This window comes from Phycodurus eques, chromosome 16 (genome assembly GCF_024500275.1).
Source record: "Phycodurus eques isolate BA_2022a chromosome 16, UOR_Pequ_1.1, whole genome shotgun sequence".
NCBI classification, from domain to species: domain Eukaryota; kingdom Metazoa; phylum Chordata; class Actinopteri; order Syngnathiformes; family Syngnathidae; genus Phycodurus; species Phycodurus eques.
Window position 1 is genome coordinate 296,304 of NC_084540.1, and position 24,545 is coordinate 320,848.

At 42.0% G+C, this 24,545-nt stretch overlaps 1 protein-coding gene across 4 annotated transcripts in view; it reads left to right on the forward strand.

The window, feature by feature from the left end:
* plppr2a (phospholipid phosphatase related 2a) overlaps positions 1-24,262 on the forward strand; it is a 42,546-nt gene extending 18,284 nt beyond the window's left edge. For 2 of the 4 annotated variants that reach the window (XM_061701479.1, XM_061701480.1), the window contains exons 3-8: positions 5,854-6,042; positions 13,414-13,534; positions 14,737-14,987; positions 15,277-15,453; positions 16,480-16,623; positions 19,346-24,262. In XM_061701479.1, coding sequence (XP_061557463.1) covers positions 5,854-6,042; positions 13,414-13,534; positions 14,737-14,987; positions 15,277-15,453; positions 16,480-16,623; positions 19,346-19,402 — 939 coding nt within the window. In that variant the 3' untranslated portion in view covers positions 19,403-24,262. The remainder of the gene's footprint in view (positions 1-5,853; positions 6,043-13,413; positions 13,535-14,736; positions 14,988-15,276; positions 15,454-16,479; positions 16,624-19,345) is intronic. The other 2 variants (XM_061701481.1, XM_061701482.1) reach the window with 2 other exon arrangements.
* The last annotated feature ends 283 nt before the right edge of the window (positions 24,263-24,545 follow it).

Consider the following 24,545-nt stretch of genomic DNA (forward strand, 5'->3'; position numbering starts at 1 on the left):
TAGTAGCACACTTGGAGAACCAATGCGATAGAACAGTGGTTCTCACACAATACCTAGAAAATACCAAGTAAGTCTCCAGGTAACACATCAGTCACGACTAACATTAAAATACTGTGCTGTAGCATAGTAGGCCCACGTGTTCATCATAAAACATGGCACAGGCTTTATCCCTTAAAAGGGATATTATTACTATCTTATTGTTATTATTATTGTATTCACCTGTACCATAATGCACAGCTTGAACGTTAACACTTCATTTCAATATAGGAAAATTTAAAAAATGATGAATTAAAATGTATATGGAACGGCGGAGACTGGTTAGAGCGTCTGCCTCACAGTTCTGAGCACTCGGGTTCAATCCCCGGCCCCGCCTGTGTGGCGTTTGCATGATCTCCCCGTGCCTGCGTGGCTTTTCTCCGGGCACTCCGCTTTCCTCCCGCATCCCAAAAACATCCGTGGTAGGTTGATTGAAGGCTCTAAAATTGCCCGTAGGTGTGAATGTGAGCGCAAATGGTTGTTTGTTTGTATGCGCCCTGCGATAGGCTGGCGTCCAGTTCAGGGTGTACCCCGCCTCCCGCCCGACGATAGCCGGGAAAGGCTCCGGCACGCCCGCGACTCTGATAAATGATCACATTTGACCACAACGCAATGCAGCTGCCGACGAACGAAAGCAGCGTTCGTTGACTTCTGACTCAGAGCACGTTCCCCAGCTTTGGGCTTAGAACACACAGAAATATCTTATCGTTAGCATTAGGGGATTTTACACGAATATGTATGTAAACCTGCCTCAACCTATAAACCTATACATGTCTCAGGAAAAGCGTTATTATGCTATTTCCCCAGTCTGTTCAATGTCTGTCAGCGGGGAGCCTTTCATACATCACAAATCCGCCTTCAGTGCAGGCCAATGAGCTTGTCCAGGTCCCGCTGAGAAGCTCGAATTAGCACTGACCCCCCCGTCAGTGTGTTGTTCACGCAATGTAGCCTACATCTCTCTGATAGGCATCTTCCTTTCAGAAGATGTGCCGTGACATAACTGTGGTTTTAAAATATCGCAGGAAGAGACAAAAAGGAAAAGCAGTGGTTTTGGAGTATAAAAGTGGGAGCATGATGAGTGGGTAGGTTTGCCGTATCTACTGGCTACTGGCCATATTCTGGTGTGTGGGCGTTTTTTTGGTTTTTTTGGTTTTGTGTCAGAGTGAAGCATACAAATACACCGGCTCACTATAAAACAGCACAAGGTCCCAGATCAAAACTGTCTCTGGACTACTGAGTAACAGAAATCAACAGCAACAGTAACAGTCTTCCTACACACTTTGTCTTTGTACAGGTCTGGACAATTTTCCTTGCATTCCATTTCGGGGCATCCAATTAACATAGCGGATAAAAACAAACAAAAAAAGAAGCAAGCATATTCGTGCTTTAAAATGCAAACATCTGCCTAGCAACAAGCAATTTCCTGTTTCGGATCTCGATTTGAAACTCCATATTCTCCCTATCGACATTGTCCATAAGTGTCAACTGACTTACGCATTAGAAAATGAATGAACAAAAGAACAAATAAAAGGAAAACATAACCGGCAGAGTGTAAGTCAGTCCAAAAAAACAGGTGGAAAGGAAAGGCAACGTTGTGACTTTTGGCTTGTTTCACTTTTTTACGCTGGATGTCCTGGATGCGGAGGAGATACCGAGGGACGGGCCTGCAGCACACCGCGAGACGTGGAGGCGGAAGCTTAATTAACAAACGATGACAACGATCCAACACAGACTGACAGAAACCAGGAAAGTGCATATCGGCGAAGTGACGAGGCAACGAGGTGCACTTGGACAAGACGTGGCGCAAGGAACAGGGGCTGACGAGAACAGGTGCAGATAAAATCCTAGCGTGCAAACAAGACATGCACAAGGGAAATGAGACATAATATGAAACAAAACTAAATCTATACTCCCCCCCCCCCCAAAAAAAAGACAACAAAAACATGGATCATGACACAATGTAGAGGTTAGGGGTATTTGTGTTTGGTCGTTGCTACACTAATGGACTAATTGTATTTTCAGTGGCTCGGGGATGAAAGTGTCTCTCCACCAGGAACCTCTGTGGGCTCTCACTTTCAGTGCGTGCGTGTTCTGGTTCACTGCAGGAAAAAGATCCAGCCCTACACTATGAGGAGCTGATTTCAACATGACAAGAAATATGTCAAAATAGGTCTAAAATTCTTGATCAAAGATGTGTTATTAAGACACCTGTGTCTGTTTGAAATTGTTCCATAATATTTAGAATATGTATGCATAATATGTTTTCCATAAGGGCGCTTGCTGCTTATATTTGCAGGAGCTATTGTCAGTTCATTCGAAGTGAATGATAAGTTACTGAAATTGGATTGTTCTAAAATCCAAAAAGTTCATCACACTTGAAAGTGTACAGTTTTAGTCTATGTTTTAAGTTAATTAAGAAACGGAAGCATTCTACACTTGTAAGTGAAATTCCATTAATATAGTTATGCTGGCATCATTCATGGCTATTAAAAATGATATCTACTTTAAAGTACAGCACAGTTTTGCTTGTCATTATATATATATATATATATATATATATATATCTCTAGTGGTTTGGTTCGATCCCCCTGGAATCCCTTACAGTTGTGAGGGCGCCATCGCTTTCCCCGAAATGACAAGAGGAAGAATGGAAATCTGTTGGCAGGATATTGGCCAAGGGACTGCACGACCAGGGGTATTTTCCATTTCGGCTGGCACGAGCTTTTACGGCAGCCATCCTATTTGGTGAACACTCCGCTTCATCAGATTTACTGTTTGACTCCCTGATGTTGTCAATCTGAGCGTCATCTTTTGCCCACTGCTTTGCAAGAAGCTGTTATCGGCGATGATGAGGAAGAGTTTCTTGATCTTATGGATCGCATGGGATTAAGAACAGTACCGACACAAGATAACTCGAGAGCTGTGCTTATCCAGGTTGTCCACAAGCAAATCATCCAGCATCCAAAATATGCATTGGATAATATTGCAGAGGTTGCCGAACCAACACTCAGGAAGTTTTCCCCCAATGTAGAGGATATGAAGAAGCCGTATGAGGACAGTAAACCGACAACACGAAATGTGATTAAGATGATGACAGCTTTTCCAGCGACTTCAGCACAGAACCAAAGTTTGTACATAAGGGTCTCCGGAAGCTGATGAGATTTCCGATGTTATCTGTGTAAAAGAAATTCAAGTCACTTTCACCTCTTTGGAAGGGCCAATTGCCCACACTTAGAGTAGCTATCCTGAGCTTCGAGCTGAAATGGAGGCTATATTGTCCAGCAACATGTCATGCAATGGACATAGCATAAGAGTAAGTGACATTTTTCTCTTCCCCATTCAGCCAGCTATGATTGTTTGTGGGCCATAGCATATAGGGAGAAGATTTTCTCAGCTTCGGTGCTGTGTAAGAAGTGCGAGAAACAATAACTCACACAAGCGCAGATTGATTGTGAAAATGTTCTTTCGACCCTATCAACAATTCACTTTTTTTTTTTTATCAGTCTAGGATGGGAATGTTTGTACGTTAGAAACACCATTGTATCTTTACTGTTAAATTATAATAGAATTTGAATCTCTACCTCGTGTCAAATGTTAATACGACAGTGTTTGTGAGTGTGGTACGAGGTGGTTTGGGATTTTTTGTTTCGTCACTTAGTTCAAGAGTCCTGCTCTGTGAGACTTGATATGTTTCCACCTGCAATCTTTAATCCTTTTGCATGCTTGCATTGTGAAATGTTACAGGTATCAAATTGGTGCAAACTCAAGTAAAGAACTTGCTATATTAAAAGATATTCATAAGTATGCTTCATTTGCTGAAAGTTGAATGACAACTGCGTTTTAACATAAATGTAGAATGACATGGCATTCAAACACCTACAAATTTGATCTGTTTATATGTTTGAGAGATGACATGATAAGCCAATACTAATATTCACCAAATTTTGTTACGTCTGATTGTTTTGCTGCAGATTACACAGACAGCAAATTCACAAGAGAGCCCTCCCCCCACCCCAAAAAATCAAAAAAATCAAAAAAAAATCAGGAAGGTATCATTCCTTTGTACTATAATAAACAAAAATTAAGTATCAAAAAAGAAAAAGGTTTCACTGCTCGGTATCAGCAGATATTGTGTTCGAGCTACATTTGACATTAAGCATACACACCATTATAGACACAATGTAGTAGAAACTTTTATTTATAAATGAGAAACACAATGCACCCAAGATTTACCATGTTTTTTCATGCATACATTGGAAGTTTACTTTTCTGGAATAGAAAGAAGCTATACAAGGCACAACGTGGAGATGTCCATTTGGAGCAAATTCACAGTTATTTACTGTTTTAATACCATTTACAGTTAAAGTCGTGGTCCATAAGATCAACCATTTTTGGAGGGTTACACGATCCTATCATTTGATCCTGTAGAGCAGGTTGTGATCATGAAATCTGCGCTCGTATGTAAGCACGTAAGAACATGTAAAGCTCGATGGCTTCCTCTGGAGAGGTGGGTGGATGAAGACTGTTTTCTGCCATGGCGAGACAACAAATGTCAAACATTGTATCGTCACAGGGGCACGGCCCTCTTTTTTTTTTGTCCTGTTCGCTGTTAGGTCAAGCAGAATGGAAAATCTGTATCCCTTTCATGCCGGAACAGTTTTACTGTGTCACAGTGTTGTTGATCAGTCGAACAGAACAAAGTTTCTAGAAGGAAGAGAGAAACAAAGACAAAAGACAAAACACTAATTGTAAACAGGATGAGAGAAGTAAATCATTACATTATCTTCAACAATGAAACATTAAATGTGAGTGTTGCATGGGGCTGTAGTGCTACACCCTGTGAGGGAAGGACAGGACAAGATAGAACAGGACAAGGACAGGAGAAGAAGCATGCAGGACAAGGGTCGTGAACCCGACTGAACAACTGAAGTGTGGTGGCTTTAATTATGTGCATTATAAAAGTCTACAGGACGAGAGTATAAGTGAGGGGATACACACGCGATTTGCATATTCATGAGTTATTTGTTGCAGTAAGGGGTGTGTGCCTACGGATACATGCAAGTGAATAGATACCGTTTTACATGCACAAAGACTGACAGAAGTGTCCTGTAATCCCGCGGCGGCCGAGGACCCCACCCAATCAATTGAGGGGCGGGATCAGGCCCAGGGGTCCACCGAGAGCAGCTCGGCGGACGGGACACGTCCCACACCGAGGGACCCGGGGCGGTCCGCCGGTCCCACCGGGCGGCCAGTTGTCGGGGCACCTGTCACTGCCCTACACAAGCAAAACGACTATATTTTGCCATCATTTATACCAAAATAAGGCTCAAGTCATTATGGTAAGGACATATTAGCACATTTGATGACTTCTTCTGCCAAGAAACTGAAGATGACTGTTATTTTACACATTTCACAGTCTATGTAGTACACGACGACACACACTCAACTGTCGTAGCTTGAAAATGCTTGTCATTGTTCGTATTTGTTCTCTCACTCTTCAATTCCTTGCTAAGGAACCCTCTTTGGCTTTATTTTGTTTCCAATTTTCTCCCCTAAAGAGAGAAAACACTTCCACCATCACATTTCCTATCCTTTTCAAGTCCTTATCTTTTTATGTGCACGCTCTCTCACTCTTTTTCTTTTCAGCCCCTAATCTAGATCCAAACACTGAACATCTCACTTTGTCTCTGCTATTTGCATCTCCTCATTGCAAAAGGGAGCTAGGACTTCCTCTCCTCCCCCTCGTCCGCCTCTGCCTCCTCCCGCTCTCCTCTTGTCTTCTCGTTTCCTAACGGAGTGATAATGTTCTATTTCCAGCTGGTGATCATGGCTGGGACAGTTCTCCTGGCTTACTACTTCGAGTACACAGACACCTTCCCCGTGCACATCCAAGGGTTCTTCTGCTATGACAAAACCTTCTCCAAGCCTTACCCTGGACCAGACAACACCAGCAAGATCCCCCCTGTCCTCATCTACTCGCTTGTCTCAACCATACCCACCCTCACGGTAAGAGTTTTACTTATTTATGAGTGTGTGAGAAAAGCAATACCAGCAAATGGGTGTGCATCTATTAATAAAATATGAGAGTGAAGAAAAGGGATTTGATAAACAGTGAGGCTGTCAAAGTCATTGCCAAGTACTGTACAGGGAAAGGTTTGTTTCTCTTGTGCGTATTCATCGATAATGTTGAAAATTAGTTCTGGTATGTGCTGCACTATACATATAGTGAGCAGATTGGTGAACTTCATGGAGGTGATACCCTCCCCCTCAACCTGGAGAAGCAGGTGTGTGCGCGTGTGCATGCGTGTGCATGCGTGCGCATGGACCCGTGTGTGTAAGCGTGCATGTGTCCACAATGGGAATGGGCAGGCATGTCATTAAAGAAGGGAGGCAGACTCACGAAAACTCTACAAAGCCAAGCAAATTTATTGATACAGCACATTTCATACACAAGGTAACTCAATGTGCTTTACATGATTAAAAGCATTTAAAAACAAAGGGGGGAAAAAACAGCTTATAAACATTCAAAAGAAATAGAAAAAAAATACAATTAAAACAGCATACAGTGCAAGAAATATCATTTCAAAGTGGAAATGCTCTAAAAAGCATGGGAAAAAAGAAGAGTTTTTAACCTGGACTTCAAAACATGCACACTTGGGGCTGACCTCACTTCTGTTGGCAACTTATTCTATTTGTGTGCAGCGTAATAGCGAAATGCTGCTTCACCCTGTTTGCTTTCTACTCTGTGCTCCACTATTTGACCCGAGTCTATCGATCTCAGACCCCGACTGGGTTTATATTCCATTAGCATTTCTTTCATGTATTCAGGACCTAAACCATTTAGTGATTTATAGACCAATATCAGACCTTTGAAAATATTCTAAAGATGACTGGGAGCCAGTGTAAAGACTTTAGAATTGGAGTAATATGCTCTGACCTCTTTGTTTTGGTCAGAAACCGAGCTGCAGCATTCTTAATGAGCTGCAGCTGTTTAATGCTCTTGGGAGTCCAGTCAGGAGTCTCCTTGAGATAAAAGCATGGATGAGCTTCTCCTGGTCTGCTTGACACACACATGCAAGCCTTCACCCTGCATATGTTCTTCAGATGGTAGAAGGCAGTTTTAGAAATTGTTTTGATATGACTGTTGAAAGTCAGGGCAGAATCTATCAGAACAACAAGGTTTCGGACTTGGTCTTTGGTTTTTAAAGAGAGTTACTCCAGGTATTTACTAACACCAATTCTATTTTCTTTATTGCCAAAAACAATTATCTCAGTTTTGTTGTGGTTTAATTGGAGACAATTTTGGCTCATCCAGATATGTATCTGTTTTCAACAGTGACACAACACCTCAAATGAAATGTAGTCATCTGGAGACACTGCTAGATATAACTGTGTGTCATCTGCATAGCTATGATAGTCATAATTAAAGTTCTGAAGAATTTGACCCAAGGGTAGGGTCCAAGAACTGACCCTTGAGGGACCGCACAGGTCATTGCAGTTAAATGAACATCATCTGACGAGCACCGGTGACCACCAGCACACGTTTTCCCTATTTTTGTTTTTATAATACACGCGTTGCCATGTCGTCACCATGGTAACCAGTGTATCCGGTCGCGTTTATGAGTTGACAAGATAAAGCCCAGTGATCGTAAAAGATGGGATGTGGTGTTATCGGAATACAAGATTTTATTGCAGTAGTCTGACATAGTGCAATCGTGAAAGACCACATTTGTCTTGTAGTCTGATCCACGCATTACAAGTTGTCTGTCTCAAACGTGTTCTCTGTCCCACACCGGCGGCATGTTTTTTTTTTTAATAACTTTATTGGTTGTCAGATATTTACAGTACTGCGCCAAAAGACACGCGACAAACCCAAAAATAAACGAGCTTTTGAATTCAAATATACTGTACACGATTGCGACACAGAGTAAATGTCTTTTGCGGAGCCGATCAAGCCGATCACGTCATTGATCGGCGAATTATGACATTAAAGCCGATCAGCCGATCATCATAAAATGCTAACTATCGGCCGATACCAATCAGGCCGATCAGATCGGTGTAAAGTCTAGTGTAAAAGCAATATTCTTTTAGGGACCATATAAGATGATTTGTAAAGGCTGGTCAGGGTAGGGCGTTCTGCTTTTCAGAGAAAGTATATTATAACATCGTTTCAAAGTTGGTGGATTGTTTACTCGCTCTTGTCTTACAAACTCTCATGGTTTAATTCACGTGCTTCAGAAATTGTCTCAAGAAATTTGTTTTGCGCAGCGCTGTGCTCTAGTGCGATGCATGTCTGCTTCTCATTTCTGAGTTTCGGATGTTCGAATCCCAGTTCTGGCCTTCCTGTTCTGCCTGTGCTTCCCCACACCCCCAAAACATGCTTCTTAGGTTAATTAAGGACTCTAAATTGCTCATAGGTGTGTCTCTGAGTGTAAATCCTTGTCTATATGTGTCTGCAATCGGCTGGTGACCAAGCAAGGTGAAACCCGCCTACTTGCCCACAGGCAGCTGGGGTAGGCTCCAGTTTACCGATCATCTTAATGAGGACAGCCAGTAGAGAAAACGGACAGATAGTGCTGTTTGTACAAGAGCAGCTATTTTCACTATTTTGCATAAAATAATGTTAAATCTACCATGAAGACAAATAACAGCGTACAGATAAATAAACAAAACAGCAGCACCCATATTTGCATATGAAAACAGGAGTTGACTCATTTATAAACCCCAATGAAGAGTCCTTCAAGGCCACACCAGCTGTTGGTGCTTTCCTTCCCTCTCGATCGAGGTCATTGCACATCACTTACACCGACACTACTAGTGTTTCCTCACATGAGCTGTCAGAGAGTTCATTGTATTCTACAGCAGCAAGTTAAATCACTGCACTAACTCTTTGTGATGGAGTCAGTCTGTTACAAATGAAATTTGTCATCCATCATTGCACTCGGGCTCGATCCTTCTTTTATCCTATGAAGAAGCACTACGGTGCATGGTTGAAATCCTAGTTATACAATTTTAATTTGTGGCTTCAAAATAGATTGATAATGAGTATTGTTTTATGAATAATGTGTACACAGGATAAGATACAAAATCAGTATGTCCCAGAAAGGTCAGTTCCAACAACATAAAGGTATGTAGCACCTTAGTTTTAAGGTACTACATACATGGTCGCGTAACTTCAAGAACATGGTAAACCTGGGCAATATATCAAGTTTTTCTCGAAGACAGCTCTGTGAGTCAAAATGAGTGTCTGCGTAGTTCCCTCACGCTTGGCTCATCACTCTCTATCCACCCGTATCCTCCCCAACCCATAGACATAACTAACCTAGCCGAAGAGGAGCAGAATGGGTCTTGAGATGGGTCTTAAACAACTTGAGATCCATTCAGGTCTTGACAATTTGTCATCTTACCGTTGAGAAATCAAACAATGTTCTATTCCAGTGGTTGATAAATTGAGTTATAAACCAATTGCAGAATGTGGATAAAAAGAGGGCTGGTGGAACGCTGACTTGATGTACAACTAGCTAGTATACATACACACTGTATATTCTGCCATAGCGACATGTTAATCAGTGATTCTGAAACCAGTGTGCCGTGGCACCAGGGACGTGCAGTAAGGGGAGGCAGAGCCGCATGAAGAGTAAAAATAAATAAATCAAATCAAATAATTATAATAATAAGGTAACATTCTTTTCACTTTATGTTCTCTGAGCTGTGATTTGTATTGATTTTCCTTTTGAATTGAATGTCCATGATTTCATAGTCAAATTTTGCTAAATTTGCGTATTTACTGTTCAAAATGATGGGCGAGACGCAAAGTGCAGCAGCGAGCAGCCAAACCTCACCTCAGATTGCGTAATCCCTCACTAACTAGGTTGAGGAGGACAATTACAATGGCACTGTACTTGTGTGTTTTTTGTCTCATCATGTCTCCAAGATGTTTTCACACACTTTTAATATGAACGCTTATTCTCTATTTAATATTTGTGTGTTATATGTTTAGCTTTGTCCGACTGGTTAGCACATCTGCCTCACAGTTCTGAGGACCGGGGTTAAATCCCGGACCCCGCCTGTGTGGAGTTTGCATGTTCTCCCCGTGCCCGCGTGGCTTTTCTCCGGGCACTCCGCTTTCCTCCCACATCCCAAGAACAGTCAAGTGTCCTGCCTGCAATTCATATGTTAATTGTTGTAAGCATTAAGGGACCAATAATTAAGTTATTTAATTCATTATATATTGCTGCTATTATGGCTTCAGGTCACCACATCTACAAACAACATGGTACTTATCATTGATATGATAGCATAGCACATATTAGCATTAGTGTGCTAAGCTAATTGCTATATTATTAGTTAGGGTAATATGCAATAAACCCTTGAAATTAGAACCATTGCACATGTTAGCCTCTTAGCATTAGCAGGTGGCGCACAACTGATCAAACTGAATCCCACGGGTGGTGTCTTCGCACACTTTGTCCGATGATGCTTTCCTTTCTCCCCTTTGCTGAACGTTTTGTTTCTTGGGTTTTCCTTGAACCGGTAATTCACACAGCATTTTGCATGTTGCAAGACAGACTTCTCGTCTCAGTCTGGTGTAGCTGCCACTCGTTTCCAGATATTTCAGAAAATAGACCGATGAATTCATGTTAAGCATCCAACACGGGTAAAGACAGTGGCCTAAAAGGCATGAGAGCTGCATTAGTACTACAACATGCTTCCTATCTGGCCAACCACCCAGTACTTTATAGCTATGCCTGAGGCAATGTGCTCAAGAGTGCTTGTCCGAAAATGACAGCGCAGTACCTTAATTACCATACATATTCTGGTGTGCACAGCGTTTCGTGGACCAACTGCCCCAGTGGACACTATGCTCTCTATAAATTACCCCTTCAACGTGTTGTGTGACGGTGCCCCTAATAGCGCTGACTTAATTCAACTGGTTCCACCCCCCCTTCAGCTTTAATTTTGTGCTTGTAATATTGTTTATAAAGTTGCCAGGGATCACCCTCAAGGGTTACGTTTCACTAATGGAAGAAAGAACAAGCTCGGCATGCAATGGCAAGGCCTCTGCAGGTTTTTACCGAATTGAACTTGGATGGACCTGCTTGGAAATGCCTTATACATTTTCATCCCAAGTCTCTCATTTACTGTCTCTGCTACGAGAAACTCATGTTTCGCTCTTCGTTTCAAACTTGGGGATGAATGTCATTGTATTGAATATGGGAAGCGTAGAATTGAAGATACAGTGTTTGACATTAACAAATAACCAATGTTTCCAGCAACAAGCAGCGCGTCCATGTGAAGCAGGTGATGATAATTCAGAGTTTTCAGAATCATTTTCCCTGTAAGCACCAATGTGAAGGCAATCATTTTGTATTTTTGTTTTTTTGTTGGTTAATTTGTTAGCAGATGACAAAAAAAATATTGAGACTGTTTTATATGAAATTATGGAGGGTGTGCATGTGAGATGGCGAAATTAGAGATAATACATGAAATTCATCTTTTCCTTTGCCATTAATCACTTCCATCCCAAATTGTGAATGGCGCAGTCCTTTCTGTCGAATCATCTTTATTTTGCCAAGTATGTCCAAAAAACACAACAAGGAATTTGTCTCCGGTAGTTGGAGCCGCTCTAGTCCGACAACAGACAGTCAATTGACAGAGAATACTTTTGAGACATAAAGACATTGAGAAAAACAGACGCTAAGCAATAAAAGGTTGCTAGTAATCTGTTAATGCCGGTACAATTTTAAAAATTTGTAATTGTACAAAAAGATGCAAAAGATGTTTGAATGACTAATATAGCAATAGTCCGGTGCAGTGACCATTGTGCAAAGGGCGCCGAGACTTCAAGAAATATATGCAGTTTAAAGTGACTAGTAGCGCGATAATCTGGGACAATGTCGATTGTGCAAATGTTGCAGATACTCCTCAATCAGTGTGCAAATGGAGCAGATGCTACTCTAGCATGAGTGGCCAGTATTGGTCAACAACAGATATGCAAATAGTGCAGCGTGGCGAGATTACTACGGTGAGTGCATGAGTCATGTATAATTGGCCCGACAGAAATGTGACAACAAACTCAAGACAAAAAAATTGGCAGCATGTTGCAATGCAACGATGGTCGAAGGCAGGGACCTTGGCGGTCCGACCCCGGCTACAGAAGCTGGGCATAGGGACGTGGAATGTCTCTCGGCTGGCTTGGGAACGGCTCGGGATCCCCACGGAAGAGCTGGATGAAGTGGCTGGGGAGAGGGAAGTCTGGGCGTCCCTGCTAAAGCTACTGCCCCCGCGACCTGACCTCGGATAAGTGGTAGAAAATGGATGGATGGATGGCAGTGCATAAAATTCCAGTTGCACAGAAAACTGTTGTGCCATTAGAAGGTATACAGATAGTCCAGTCTGTATGACGAAACAGCTGAGCAGGGCAGGTTAAAACACACACACAGCGTTTTATTGTCACAGGAACAATAAATCTAGTAAAGTTTCTTTGTCCAATGTGGGGCTTGAACTCATGACCATGATATTAAGAGTCTCATGGTCTACTGAATAAGCGAGCCAGGTACTATATAGCAGTACTGAGTCAATTATTGTCATACTTTATGATTTTATATTTCACCGCTATTGTCGGAGCACATGCTGCGGATTGCAGAAATTGTTTGCAGTTTGATGGAGGTCTGCAGCTCCATTCACAGTTAAGCAGTGCGAGAGTTCTATGACTCACTCAAGTCCACCGGACAATTTGAACCTCCCCTTTTTTTCAAAGGCAAATCCTTCTGGATTGAGTTTATTCGGTACACTCGTAGATACACATCACTAAATCAGGCAATCCAGGGTTGCCTTGACAGTGACTGAGAAAGTACTCTCCTATTTAAAGGCCAGTGTACCATCAAAATGGCAGACTGCTACTGAATAAATTCATCTCTTTAGCAACTGCTAAAAAGGGGACAAAATCAATAACCCTGAAGTTGGACTAAAGCATGTCTGGAATTACAGACATGAAACAAATTGGATGTCATCATCACTGGCCAGTTTTGTGGGGGCCTTTTGAATCACAATGTTAGCATGCTTTATTAATGTTAGTTGACGCCACTAGATTAATGAATGTGTTCAGTACATTGAACAGTGCAATGCATTCCAAATGTAATTACATAATCCATCATGTTTATGACTGTTTTGGTCAAGTGCATCTGGGCAATTTAATGCAGTTTAATGCAAATAAGAGTGCAGTTTTGTTGTCTGGGAATTTTTGGGCTAGTTGTTTCTATAACGTTAACATTTTATTAGCATTTTGAAGCTCATTTTCCGATATGTTGTCATGTTGTTTTCATTCACGTAAAATAGAGTTTTCTACAAAAATATTTTGGGTGCATGTGTCTACAGATTCTTGTTGGAGAATTATGTGCATTCTTCACCAAGGCAGAGGGAACCCAGGAGAAGACCATCGTCACTGCAGACTGCTGCTACTTCAACCCCCTACTGAGACGCATCATCCGCTTCTTAGGTGAACACTGTTTTGTATTCCACTGCCTTCACACTTATTAATCTTTTATTAATAATTTTCACGATCAGCGGAGAAACACCCGAATGACATGAAAGACGACGGCTGGGGATATTTGAGAGTTTGCCAGCCAGGTCTACTGAACACGGACGGAGAAGTCGTTGAAATAATAAACTGCATTTATAAATTAGCATGTATATCTGAATCATCTGAGGTGAAAACTTTGGTTACAATTTCACACCTAAGATGTTAATAATGTGTTGATGCTATTTTGAGAGCCAAGACTTATCGCCTGTTTTATCTCAGAGTTTGTTTGATTATTATTATTTTATTTTTGTTCCGCTGTTTCTGAGAGGAACATTATAAACTGGGAAAATGATTCAATTCATAATAGGAGGCCACTGTTGTCACAGACATACTTGTAAGTCTGCATAAACATTTCAAAATGTATGCATCCAAAATAAAGTGATGGCTGTGTCCCCCCCCCCCCCCCCCCCGGTGCTAAATCTATCCCACAAAAGTTCTGACAAATGTTCTCGTAAAAAATCTGATAAGAATATGACTGCAAGTGTTCGCAGATGGATTGGATACACAGTGGAACCTCATTTTATGAACTGTATTTATTTTCAGCTACACACTGATAAAAACATGGAAATCATAACTTTGTTCTGGGACTGGAACTGATCATGCTAAAAGGTTTAAAAAGACATATCTGCCGTAAATCGAAACTAGATCAAAATCTTGGAGGTGCACAAACCATTAAAAAGGGAAAAGGATGGCAGACGGCAGTCAGCGACTGGAGTAATGCTGAGGTTGTCTGTCTTTTGTAACTATGAGGGGAGCAGTCAGTCCAAACTTATTGGAATTAAATGTCATACAGTATGTTTGTTTACTTCTGTTGCTGTCTGATGTCACTTCCGTTATTTGTTTACCGGTAATTGGATTGAGTGCATGTGTCACTTGTTTCCGTTTTTAATAATGTAAGCGGAGTAATATACTGTGCCATAGGTTACGGGTCACAAAGTGAAGTGTAACTACAGTCAAAATAATCAGTTTAAAGCACTTCATTAAAAAAAAAAAAAAAAAAAAAAAAAAAAAAAAAAAAAGGGCATTAAGATCCGCAGTGTAAATAAAGCATAAAACAGCATGTGCTAAATTCTCCAACCTGATATTTGTCCTCACTACCCCTATTTGTCTGAATCCAGGTGTCTATGCCTTTGGTCTATTTACTACAACCATCTTCGCCAACGCCGGGCAGGTGGTGACAGGAAACCAGACTCCTCACTTCCTCTCAGCATGCCGACCAAACTACACAGCCCTGGGCTGCCAATCCAGCACGCAGTACATTACAGAGCGCCGGGCCTGCACCGGCCACCCTCTCATTGTCATGTCTGCACGTAAATCCTTCCCATCCAAGGACGCAGCGCTCGGTGTCTACTCCGCAGTGTACACAGTGGTAGGTTGATGCATGCTAAAGGTGGTGCTTCTGTAAAGAGCTGTAAAAACCATGCTATCAATCTCACCTCTTTGATTAGAGATTATGTTTTCCAATTGACCCTTTCAGTAAGGTTTAACTCAGTCATACATCTCGGCCGGAAAGCAAATGTGTTTTTCACTTTAACATTTCGCTGTGAGGAGGAAACGCTGGTATCCTTGATCAAAAGTAATCGGCTGGTTACTGCACACGGGTCTTCCTGGCTTTGTTGTTCTCTACTGTGTGTGCTTTCTCACATGCCTTTTTTCAGATGTATGTGACGCTGGTGTTCAAGACCAAAGGTACACGTCTGACAAAGCCCACCGTCAGCTTCACCTTGCTGTGTCTGGCAATGATCGTAGGCGTTGTCAGGGTGGCTGAATATCGCAACCACTGGGCCGACATCCTTGCGGGATTCTTCACTGGGGGCGCTATCGCTGTGTTTCTAGTAAGAAGAGAAAACTGAAGTACTATATTTTGGGGACATATGGGTTTTCATTTTTGACAGGATTATCTCTTAAATTCCACAGTATGTCTTCTCTGTTGTTCTGGAGGAGATTCTAAAGGGTGTAAAACTTCAGATTGTTACCAAAATAGCTCTGAAGGCATACCCATAAATCACCATGAGAGTTCTGTTCCCAGGCAGAGGAATCATGACCTAATGAGAGCGGGGATGAATGTGTTTCAACTTTAACAAGAAAAGAAGGGGAGAGAGGTAGCTCAAAGTGACTTTGTGAACAGCATAACTTCAGCGTGTAGGGGTGCGTTAGACTGGTGTTTGTAATTTTGTAGACCTGCGCAGCCCGGTGGATCCGAGAGTGGGTGCGCTGCGCCACTGGGTGTGTTTACAGCCGACTTCATTCGGCTCCTCTCATTCACTTTAAATGTGTCGAGATGACAGTCTCCACGCCGATGTCTCTGTGCTGAAGAGGACGATGCGTAATCGCAGCGATCCGTGCATGGGCGGAGCATTGTCACTGCTCTCGGCCGGTGTGGCAACACACAATGTAAGCTGCACCGCTGGTGACTTCAATATGCCCGTGGACCTTTGTATCTGTCTGCCTGTGCCCTAATCAAATTCACCAAGATCGCTAGCCTGCGCCGGCAGTCAGATGCGGTCTGACCAGGCGAAGGTTTAGACTGATATTCTGCCATAAAATGTTTTGCTCCGCCAGCCACATATCCAAGGACACAACCACGAACATCCAAATCTGCCGGCATTTGCGCCGGCAGATTTGCGCTGTCTAAGAAAATAAACACAGCCAGCTCTCTAAATTAAATCCTTTGCAACTTGTAATGATTGTCATGTGCACTTCTGCACTATGACCAATGGCCTGCCTAATTACTGAATGGACAGTGACTAAAAAGCCATCAAATGACAGTGCAGTCTAAGCGTGCATGAAGGAAGGATAAGTCTCTGACAGTCAATTGACTTTTCTCCTTTTTTCAAGCATCTCTCTCACTCTTCCTCCAGGTGACTTGTGTGATTAACAGCTTCCAGCAGACACAGCCCAGCCCTTCGGCACAACAACCCCAACGCCCTCAGTCAACGCTGGGTATGCCCATGGTGACGCTGCCCTGTGTAGAGAGCCCACTAGAAAAGTTAAGTGGCCCTCAGGTAAGGGTCGGAGCATGTTTATACACACCGAAGACCATCTGTGATAAACACTCCTTGTCTTTTACCTAAATCCACTGTCCTCCTTTTTTCCCAAACAACCAAACACACATGCATGCATGAAGTCCCAACTGCGCCCCTAGCAAAAACAGCAGGTGAATCCTTTAAATCTGTGCACATGCACGTTGTTCAGTCAGCTCGTAAGAGAAGAGCTGGGATTTGTTCTCATAGCATGAAATGTGCTGTGGTTACATTTCAACAAGAGAAGGGAACAAATTCCAGTGTGTTTCTTTGGGAAGGACTATTTCCTCTCATTCTATCAAGCGTGTTACACATGTATACATGCAAAAAGTCACTTAAGTCTCTGTTGTGAGTCAGCAGTCAATTCAGCATTGTGATAAAATAAAAAGCAGCTGGCTGCTTCACAATGCTGTGATTTGCAAAGCAACTTTATGGATGGGGCATTATGTATTTTGGCTATATTTACATGGGTATACTATATCTTCTGCAGGAATTTTTGGGCAGTTTTGAAAAAATCTCACACCATTTGACAGACACTGCAACAGTTTAGAAATCCATCCATCCATCCCTTTTTTTTTTTTCACCACCGTTCCTCATTAAGGTCGCGGACGAAGTGGAGCCTGTCCCAGCTGGTTTTAGACGACAAATAGGGTACACTCTGGACTGGTCGCCAGTCAGCCGTCTGAACATATACTGTGTATACTGTATATGGTATCAATTCAAATAAATAGTCATGTTATTGAATTTGATTTGGCTAAAGGTTTTTGTGGTTCAATTTTATGATGGCACACAGTAAAATATATTATACTTATAATATAATGTGGTGGCACGGCGTGCGACTGGTTAGCACGCCTGCCTCACAGTTCTGAGGACCCGGGTTCAAATCCTCCTCTCGCCTAGCGTTAGCCGGGATTGGCTCCAGCACACCCTAGTGAGGATAAGCGATACGGAAGGTGAATGAATGAATAATATAATGTGCGTGTGCCCTTGTAAAATAAAACAAAAACTGTTTGCCAAATCAAATTTACTAACCTATGTCTTTGTATTGATACCATAAGCGTTTCTGTGGCCACTTGTTGCTAAGCAGAATTTGTACAGCAAATAAAGTACAAATACATATTAAAATCCCACCATGTCAAGAAAGAGGTTGACGGTGCTTGGTTTTTAATACTGAATTTTTGCCACCCGATCATGGCATTAAACATGACAACACTCAGCCTTAAGCTCACAGAAGTTGAGTGCTGTCATAAATACAAGTACGTACATAGAGCCTGTCTGTTCACAAACAATATATTGCCAAAAGTATTCCCTTATCTGCCTTGACTCACATATGATCTGAAGTGACATCCCCTTCTACATTTTAAGATGACATCAGTCCACCTTTTACACCTCTAATAGCTTTAACGCTTCTCTAAAGGCTTTCCACAAGGTTCAAGATTGTGTGTAGGGAATTTTTGACCATTCTTCCACAAGCACATTTGTCAGGTTATACAGTTTTGTTGGACGAGAAGGCCTGGCTCTCAGTCTGCACTCCAATAGATCCAAAGGTGCTCTATCGGGTTAGTGTCAGGAGCAGTCAGGCCAGTCAAGGTCATCCACACCAGACTCTCTCATCCATGTCTGTAGGGACCTTGCTTTGTGCGTTGGTGCACAGTCATGTTAGAACAGGAAGGGGCCGTCCCCAAACTGTTCCCACAAAGTTGGGAGCAATGAATTGTCCAAAAGCGCTTGGTATGCTGAATCCTTCAGCGTTCCTTTGGCTGGAACAAAGGAGCCAATATTTTTGGACAATTCCATGCTCCCAACTTTCAGTTCTTCCAATTGTAACATGGCTGTGCACCAGTGCACAAAGCAAGGTACATAAAGACATGGATGAGAGAGTTTGGTGTGGATGAACTTGACTGGCTTGCACAGAGTCCTGACTTCAACCCGATAGAATGCCTTTGGGATGAATTAAAGTGGAGACTGAGAGCTAGGCCTTCTTGTCCAACATCAGTGTTTGACCTCACAAATGCGTCAGAAGTTCCCATAAGCACACTCTTAAATCTTGTGGACAGCCTTCCCAGAAGAGTTGAAGCTGTTATAGCTGCAAAGGGTGGACCGACATCATATTGAATCCTGTGGATTAGGAATGGGATCAAGGCAGCTGAGCAAATACTTTTGGCAATTAACTGGGTGATTGAAAAGTAACTCCCTGTTTTTAAGTACTTGTAATTTATATCTGAACTATAATTCTTATAAGAAATGAACAGGAGAAAAAAGTGTCTAGCATGACGTTTTCTTTAAAATTCGATACGGGCGCTAGCATTAGCCACCAGTTTCTCAAGCCGCCTGTGAACCGCATTAAGTGATTTCACAAGGAACTCTTGTGGGATGGAAGCCATAACGTCTCGTATTCGCCCTTCAAGTTCTTCCAAAGTCTTTGGTTTGGTAGAATAGACTTATATTATATTATTAATATTACAACATATGAATGAATTCCGAGTATTTTAAAATAGGGAGTGTAGGTGCTCACAACTGCTGTAAAAATAGCCTTCAGAACTACTTCCCAGTGACGTAAATATAGCCACTGTGTTTGGAAAGTGCCTTGCGTCCTTTGTGGTCTGTCACCTGTTGTAAACCTCACCTGATTGCCTGTTTTCCTCTGTCTCCCACCTCGCCTCTCTTCTCTCAATCTGCTCCCTTTGTCCCTCACTCTCCTCAGCATCCAGCACTTTGCTCGTCACCCCCACTCTACAACACCTACGCTCAACCATTCTAACCAACGTTAAGTCTTTTCAGCTCTCATCTCACTACCCTCTTCCTTTGTTCTCATATTTCTCTTTTGTACATGTAAAGTAGCACAAGCCACAAAGACGTCCTCTCTCACCCCTACATCCCTGTGCATCGCTCTTGATTATCCTTCTCTTCGCTTTCCTCTCTCTTCCGCCTCCCCCATCCTCTCCTCTTTCTCACTCCTCTCTTTCCCCTGCAGACTCCGCGGGGATCTCCGTTCACCGAGATCACATGACCATCAGCCCTATCGGTTCCCCGCCAAACCCGATGTCCTCATACTGTCTCGCTCCATTTCCAGCGAAGTTTCGACCAGGCCGAACAGCACTCTCCTCGTTGTGCCGCACATCCGACCGGGCGGTACGCAACACTTTGCCGCTCCTATTCCACGCAGGTCTAGACTGCTGATGCACAATTGTAAAGTACAAACACACACACACACACACCCTTCCTGTGGCCCCCGCCCACAAACCCTCCAACTCCCAGGGAACCGATAGGCAAGACTTTTTCAAAGACTATCTCTTTGCTGGAATCTCAGTGAAGGGCCAGAACATTCACTTTTCTTTTTCAATAATCTTTTTTGGCGTCTTTCTACTTTTTGATATAAAACCATGTGAAGCTAACTTGTTTTAACTGGTGTGCTTTGTTCGGTAAGACACATCAGACTGTGACCACAAAGAATGTCCCTGTTTCCTCCCTTCCCACTCTACAAAAATGTGTGTATTACAGTGAACCCCCGTTTATCGCGAGGATACGTTCCAGACCCACCCACCTTTACTTCTTCCAAATGATTTTAACACATGTAAATTTATTGACAAATACTTAAACCTAGTGAAAAACACTTTTGAAAATATTCTTTTGCGCCTGTTCTCAGTCTCGCTCTCACAGTTCTCCAATAAGAGGTATGGAGTTCTTGCTTCAAAGTGTTTATTTGTCACTCTCAGCTGAGTTTACTGTAAAACCAAAACGTAAAACAAGAGAATTAAAGATTTTATATTTAAACACCAAAGAGTCCACATAAACTGCTATTTAATCTACAAAGGTCCGTTATCTTTTTCCTAGCGTAGAATGCGAAATGCCAAAAGCGGGCTAGCGGAACTTAGCACCGATGTTACTTATAAACCTTCAAACAACTGCTACTTAAACACACGCGGAGAAGCAACACGTACAAACAGCATAAGGCAATCCTCAGATGCGTTTAGTCTCTCTGCTGTGTGGGAACAGCTATTACTGGAGCACCTCGGCCTGTTCTTCTTGCTTGTAATTACGATGCATCTTCTCCAGCAGACCTCGGTGCTGCCCGGCATCTTGCAGCACGACGCGTTTGGCAGGCGTGCAACTCTAAATATGGACTTGTCTCTTTAGTAAAAACACATCAAAACGATCGCTTCAAAATCTGCAATATAGCAAAGGCGCAAACTATGAACCGTGATATAGCGGGGGTTCACTGTATGAAAAAAGAAGTGCACGTTGGAAATAAAATGTGAATCAAGGTTGGATTGATTTGGTCTGCCATCATGAAGTTGCTCCATTGGACCAAAGAAACCACACTGAAGGAAATGTGTGCTGCTGGTTTACCCATAAAAAAAAAAAAATCATTTTTGCAAAAGTAGTGAGCGAACACAGATGTGATTTTTTTTCTTCTCTGCATTCCCTCGCTTTATCTTTTCACTCCCATGTTCTATCTCACTACTTTCATGCGTGCAGCGCCTCAAAGCCATGCGTGATACACGGACATTCTGTAGTCGGAGTCCCTATGCTCTAGTCAGCACTGCTTGAGGTTTACTCAGATCAAATGATCCATTTATGGTCCCTCAGCAGACACAGTAGATAAAAGTAAACAGGATTTAAAAGGAAACATCTTCACATGGCAATAGGCGTCGTTTCTGTCTTAGATGAACCCAGCTCGCCACAAACTGAAGCAAAGTACTTACAGGTTCAACACGAAAAATGCCATACGCTCCACAACTTAGGCACAACAGGCACCCAAAGAAATAAAACAAATAGAATTAAAAAAACATCACAATCAGGAGCAAAATGCCCAAATAGGCAAGGAGCTTTTTTTATCTTGACATATTTTCCTTGTATTTTAGTGCGGGACACTGCTGACCTCGCTTGAGCATTCATTTCTGAGCATATTAGTAGTTCACGTGAAACTACTACATGTGATTTGGAGCTTACCAACAAATGGGCCAAATTGAAGCATTTAGCTTCCTTTGTGATCAAAGTCTACAAAGATCCGATTTTCAAGTGTCTCTGAAAGGTTATCCTGCGCCCTTATTCTATGGAGTGGGGTGTGTTTAAGAGTTATTTTTCAGGGCTGACAATTGTAACTGTTAAACCTGCTCTATAGTTGTGCAAATGCCTTTGTGTGGATTGTGGCATGAAACAGAAATGGCCATTTTGGAAGTAACACATAGCTCTTACTGTTGCCGGACACAAAAAGAGAAGCAACTGTTTTTGTTGAGTGTTTGTTATGTGTCTCTTAAGTCATTCACCAAAATGAAAATGACACGCGTTTCAAACTGCAACATTGTTACCAGACAAGCTAACAACTAACTTAGCCTCTTCTTCTTCTTCTTCTTCTTCTTCTTCTTCACTGTGTTTTCCAGCAGTATTGATGCCCTGTGGCATTGCATATCCTCTGACAGGTCAGTTTCGGTACTATGATAGTCATTGTGTTTGGCAGAGGAGAATGTGGAGATATCATTGGGCGTGTCGTGTACTATGTAAGTCATCTCGAGTACACCACACACTGTAAGAGCAGTAAAAACACAGAGGGCCAGCATCTGCCATCGTATCCTGTGCAAGGCTCGCTGCGCGTTTCCCAATTTGACAGGCCGCTTCGCGCCAAGCTGGGGGTTCTGGCGCAGCGAGGGTGTGTTGTTAGAGATCTGCCCGGCAGAGTGACAATGTGCTGGCAGAGAGTTGATCTAAACTTACGCCTGCTCAGACCCTGTCCAACTGCCAGCGCAGCTGGTGTAGCGCGATTTGGGGAATTTGATCGAGGCACACGCAGGCAGAGTGTGAAGTCGGCTGTGATCGCTCCCATAGCAGCGCAGGCCTCCCTCTTCTAGATGCACCGGGATGCGCTGGTCCACAAAATTACCAACACTGTTCTCGCCCACCGCGCCGGATTTGCACCGGTCGTGAAAATAGAGACCGTATCGTGATTTCTGTTTTCCTCCTCCTGTGTAGGGTCTCTCACATTAAAAAAAAAAAAGTTAAGAAGCCACCCAAAGAATACTTGGATTCAGTTTGAACAACGTCAAAAAAGACTAGTATGTAAGCACAATTTTGAACCAATCTCCATCAATATTGTCTTGTCTTGGGATCATTTCCCTTTGTCAGTGCAGGAGATGATGTGCCTTGAGTCTGATAGCTGAGGTAAAATATCAAATTGAAATATCATTGTCAGCGCATGACTCGTAGATTACATTATTACCTTCTATCAAACTAAGCACCCTTTTGGGTTTGATGATATCTTATATAGTACAAGTTGGCAGATGACCTCTGGTTTAAATCAAAACATGTCTTTGTAAACTCTTGAAGCATCACAATGTTTAACTCAATTCTTCAAACATTCAGGAAGTATTTTTATTCTATAATAAAACAACCAGTTTATTACCTTTTGATGATATCTGACTGAGCTGAGGTCAAATTGTAAAATGTTACTTTTCGGGGGTTTTGTATTACCCTACTGTACATTGATGTCACTTTCCTTTTTCATGCATTTATCCTGAGTCCTGATCTTTGATGGCAACATGGGGGCTACTGACTGTTGTCTGCCACAATTGTATAGACGATTAATGAATTCATTTCTAATCGATTTATTCTTGGACGTACATGTGACATGTAGCCGATGGTTTTGCTGACTTTGAATTGTACGCTGCCTCGCTTCCATATTTTCATTCAACCTTCCCCTTGCTTCTTTCTCTCCAAATACTTTCACAGTCCATAGGCACCACTACTATATCAACTTTTTAATGATCATTTGGGTGTGTAATGTTTCCCTCTGCTGGAGAATATACACATGAACGCATCTGCGCATTTACGTTTGTTCAAGTGTACTCGTGGAGTTTATATTGTCGACGACTTTAATTCACTTTTTACAATGAAAACTGTATAATATTGTACTTTTTTTTCTTAATTGAGTCATATTTTTAGGCAATGTCGCTTACTGTCTTTCCCGGGGAAAATCTTGTATTTATTGGCTTAATATGGATGAGATCATGAGAGAGTCTAACTACCTAATGGATACATGGGCTGGAAAAATATGACAATAATTAGATCTCCAATGATCTCTAAAAAAACAAAAATAAATCCATAAAAAGTAACACTGTGAAATTGTGGAGGCTCAGACATGCAGTGCACACCCATATCATTCACAGGGACAAATTTGCTGCATGACATCCCCACATCATTGTCGCCATAAAACAGAAATGCCTTTAAAGTGCTGTATAACTTAATGGTAAACAACAGCACATATGACACATGTTTATTTTGAGTGTAATGTGTCTTAATATTTTCAGTGCACGATTCATATTTGTGCATTGTGTGTCAATGTTCACTGTCTCAGAGTGGCTTTCTAAATGTGTCAACACGCAAAGAAAAGCCTGCGAGAAAAAAATAATAGTAACAGCTGATCAGAATACAATATATTTTACCCGGGTTCAACCATCAGCAGGCCAGTTTACTTACTTTCCTGTAAAGTAATATCTGTTTCAGTGAAGAACAAACACACTGCAGTTGACTGACAAGTGAATAAAAAGAACCAGTCTCCCTCAGATCTGCAACACATTTGCTTGCTTCAAGACTTGTTGCAGCAAACTGTCTGTTTTGTAAGAATTGTGTGATGAAAACAATAAATGGGTATTGCAATAAGAGAAACTCCATGAGCTGTTTTGTATGTGTAGCTAAAGGCAGAGGTTTTGCTCAAGGTCTTTTAAACTGTTTGCATATTGCATGTGTGGGAAAACTTGGATTTGACAGTTTTCACAAGTAGATATTTTCTTAAGAAAAAAAAAAAAAAATATATATATATATATATATATATATATATATTTAGAGTCTATATATATATATATATATATATATATATAGGCGGCACGGTGGACAACTGGTTAGAGCGT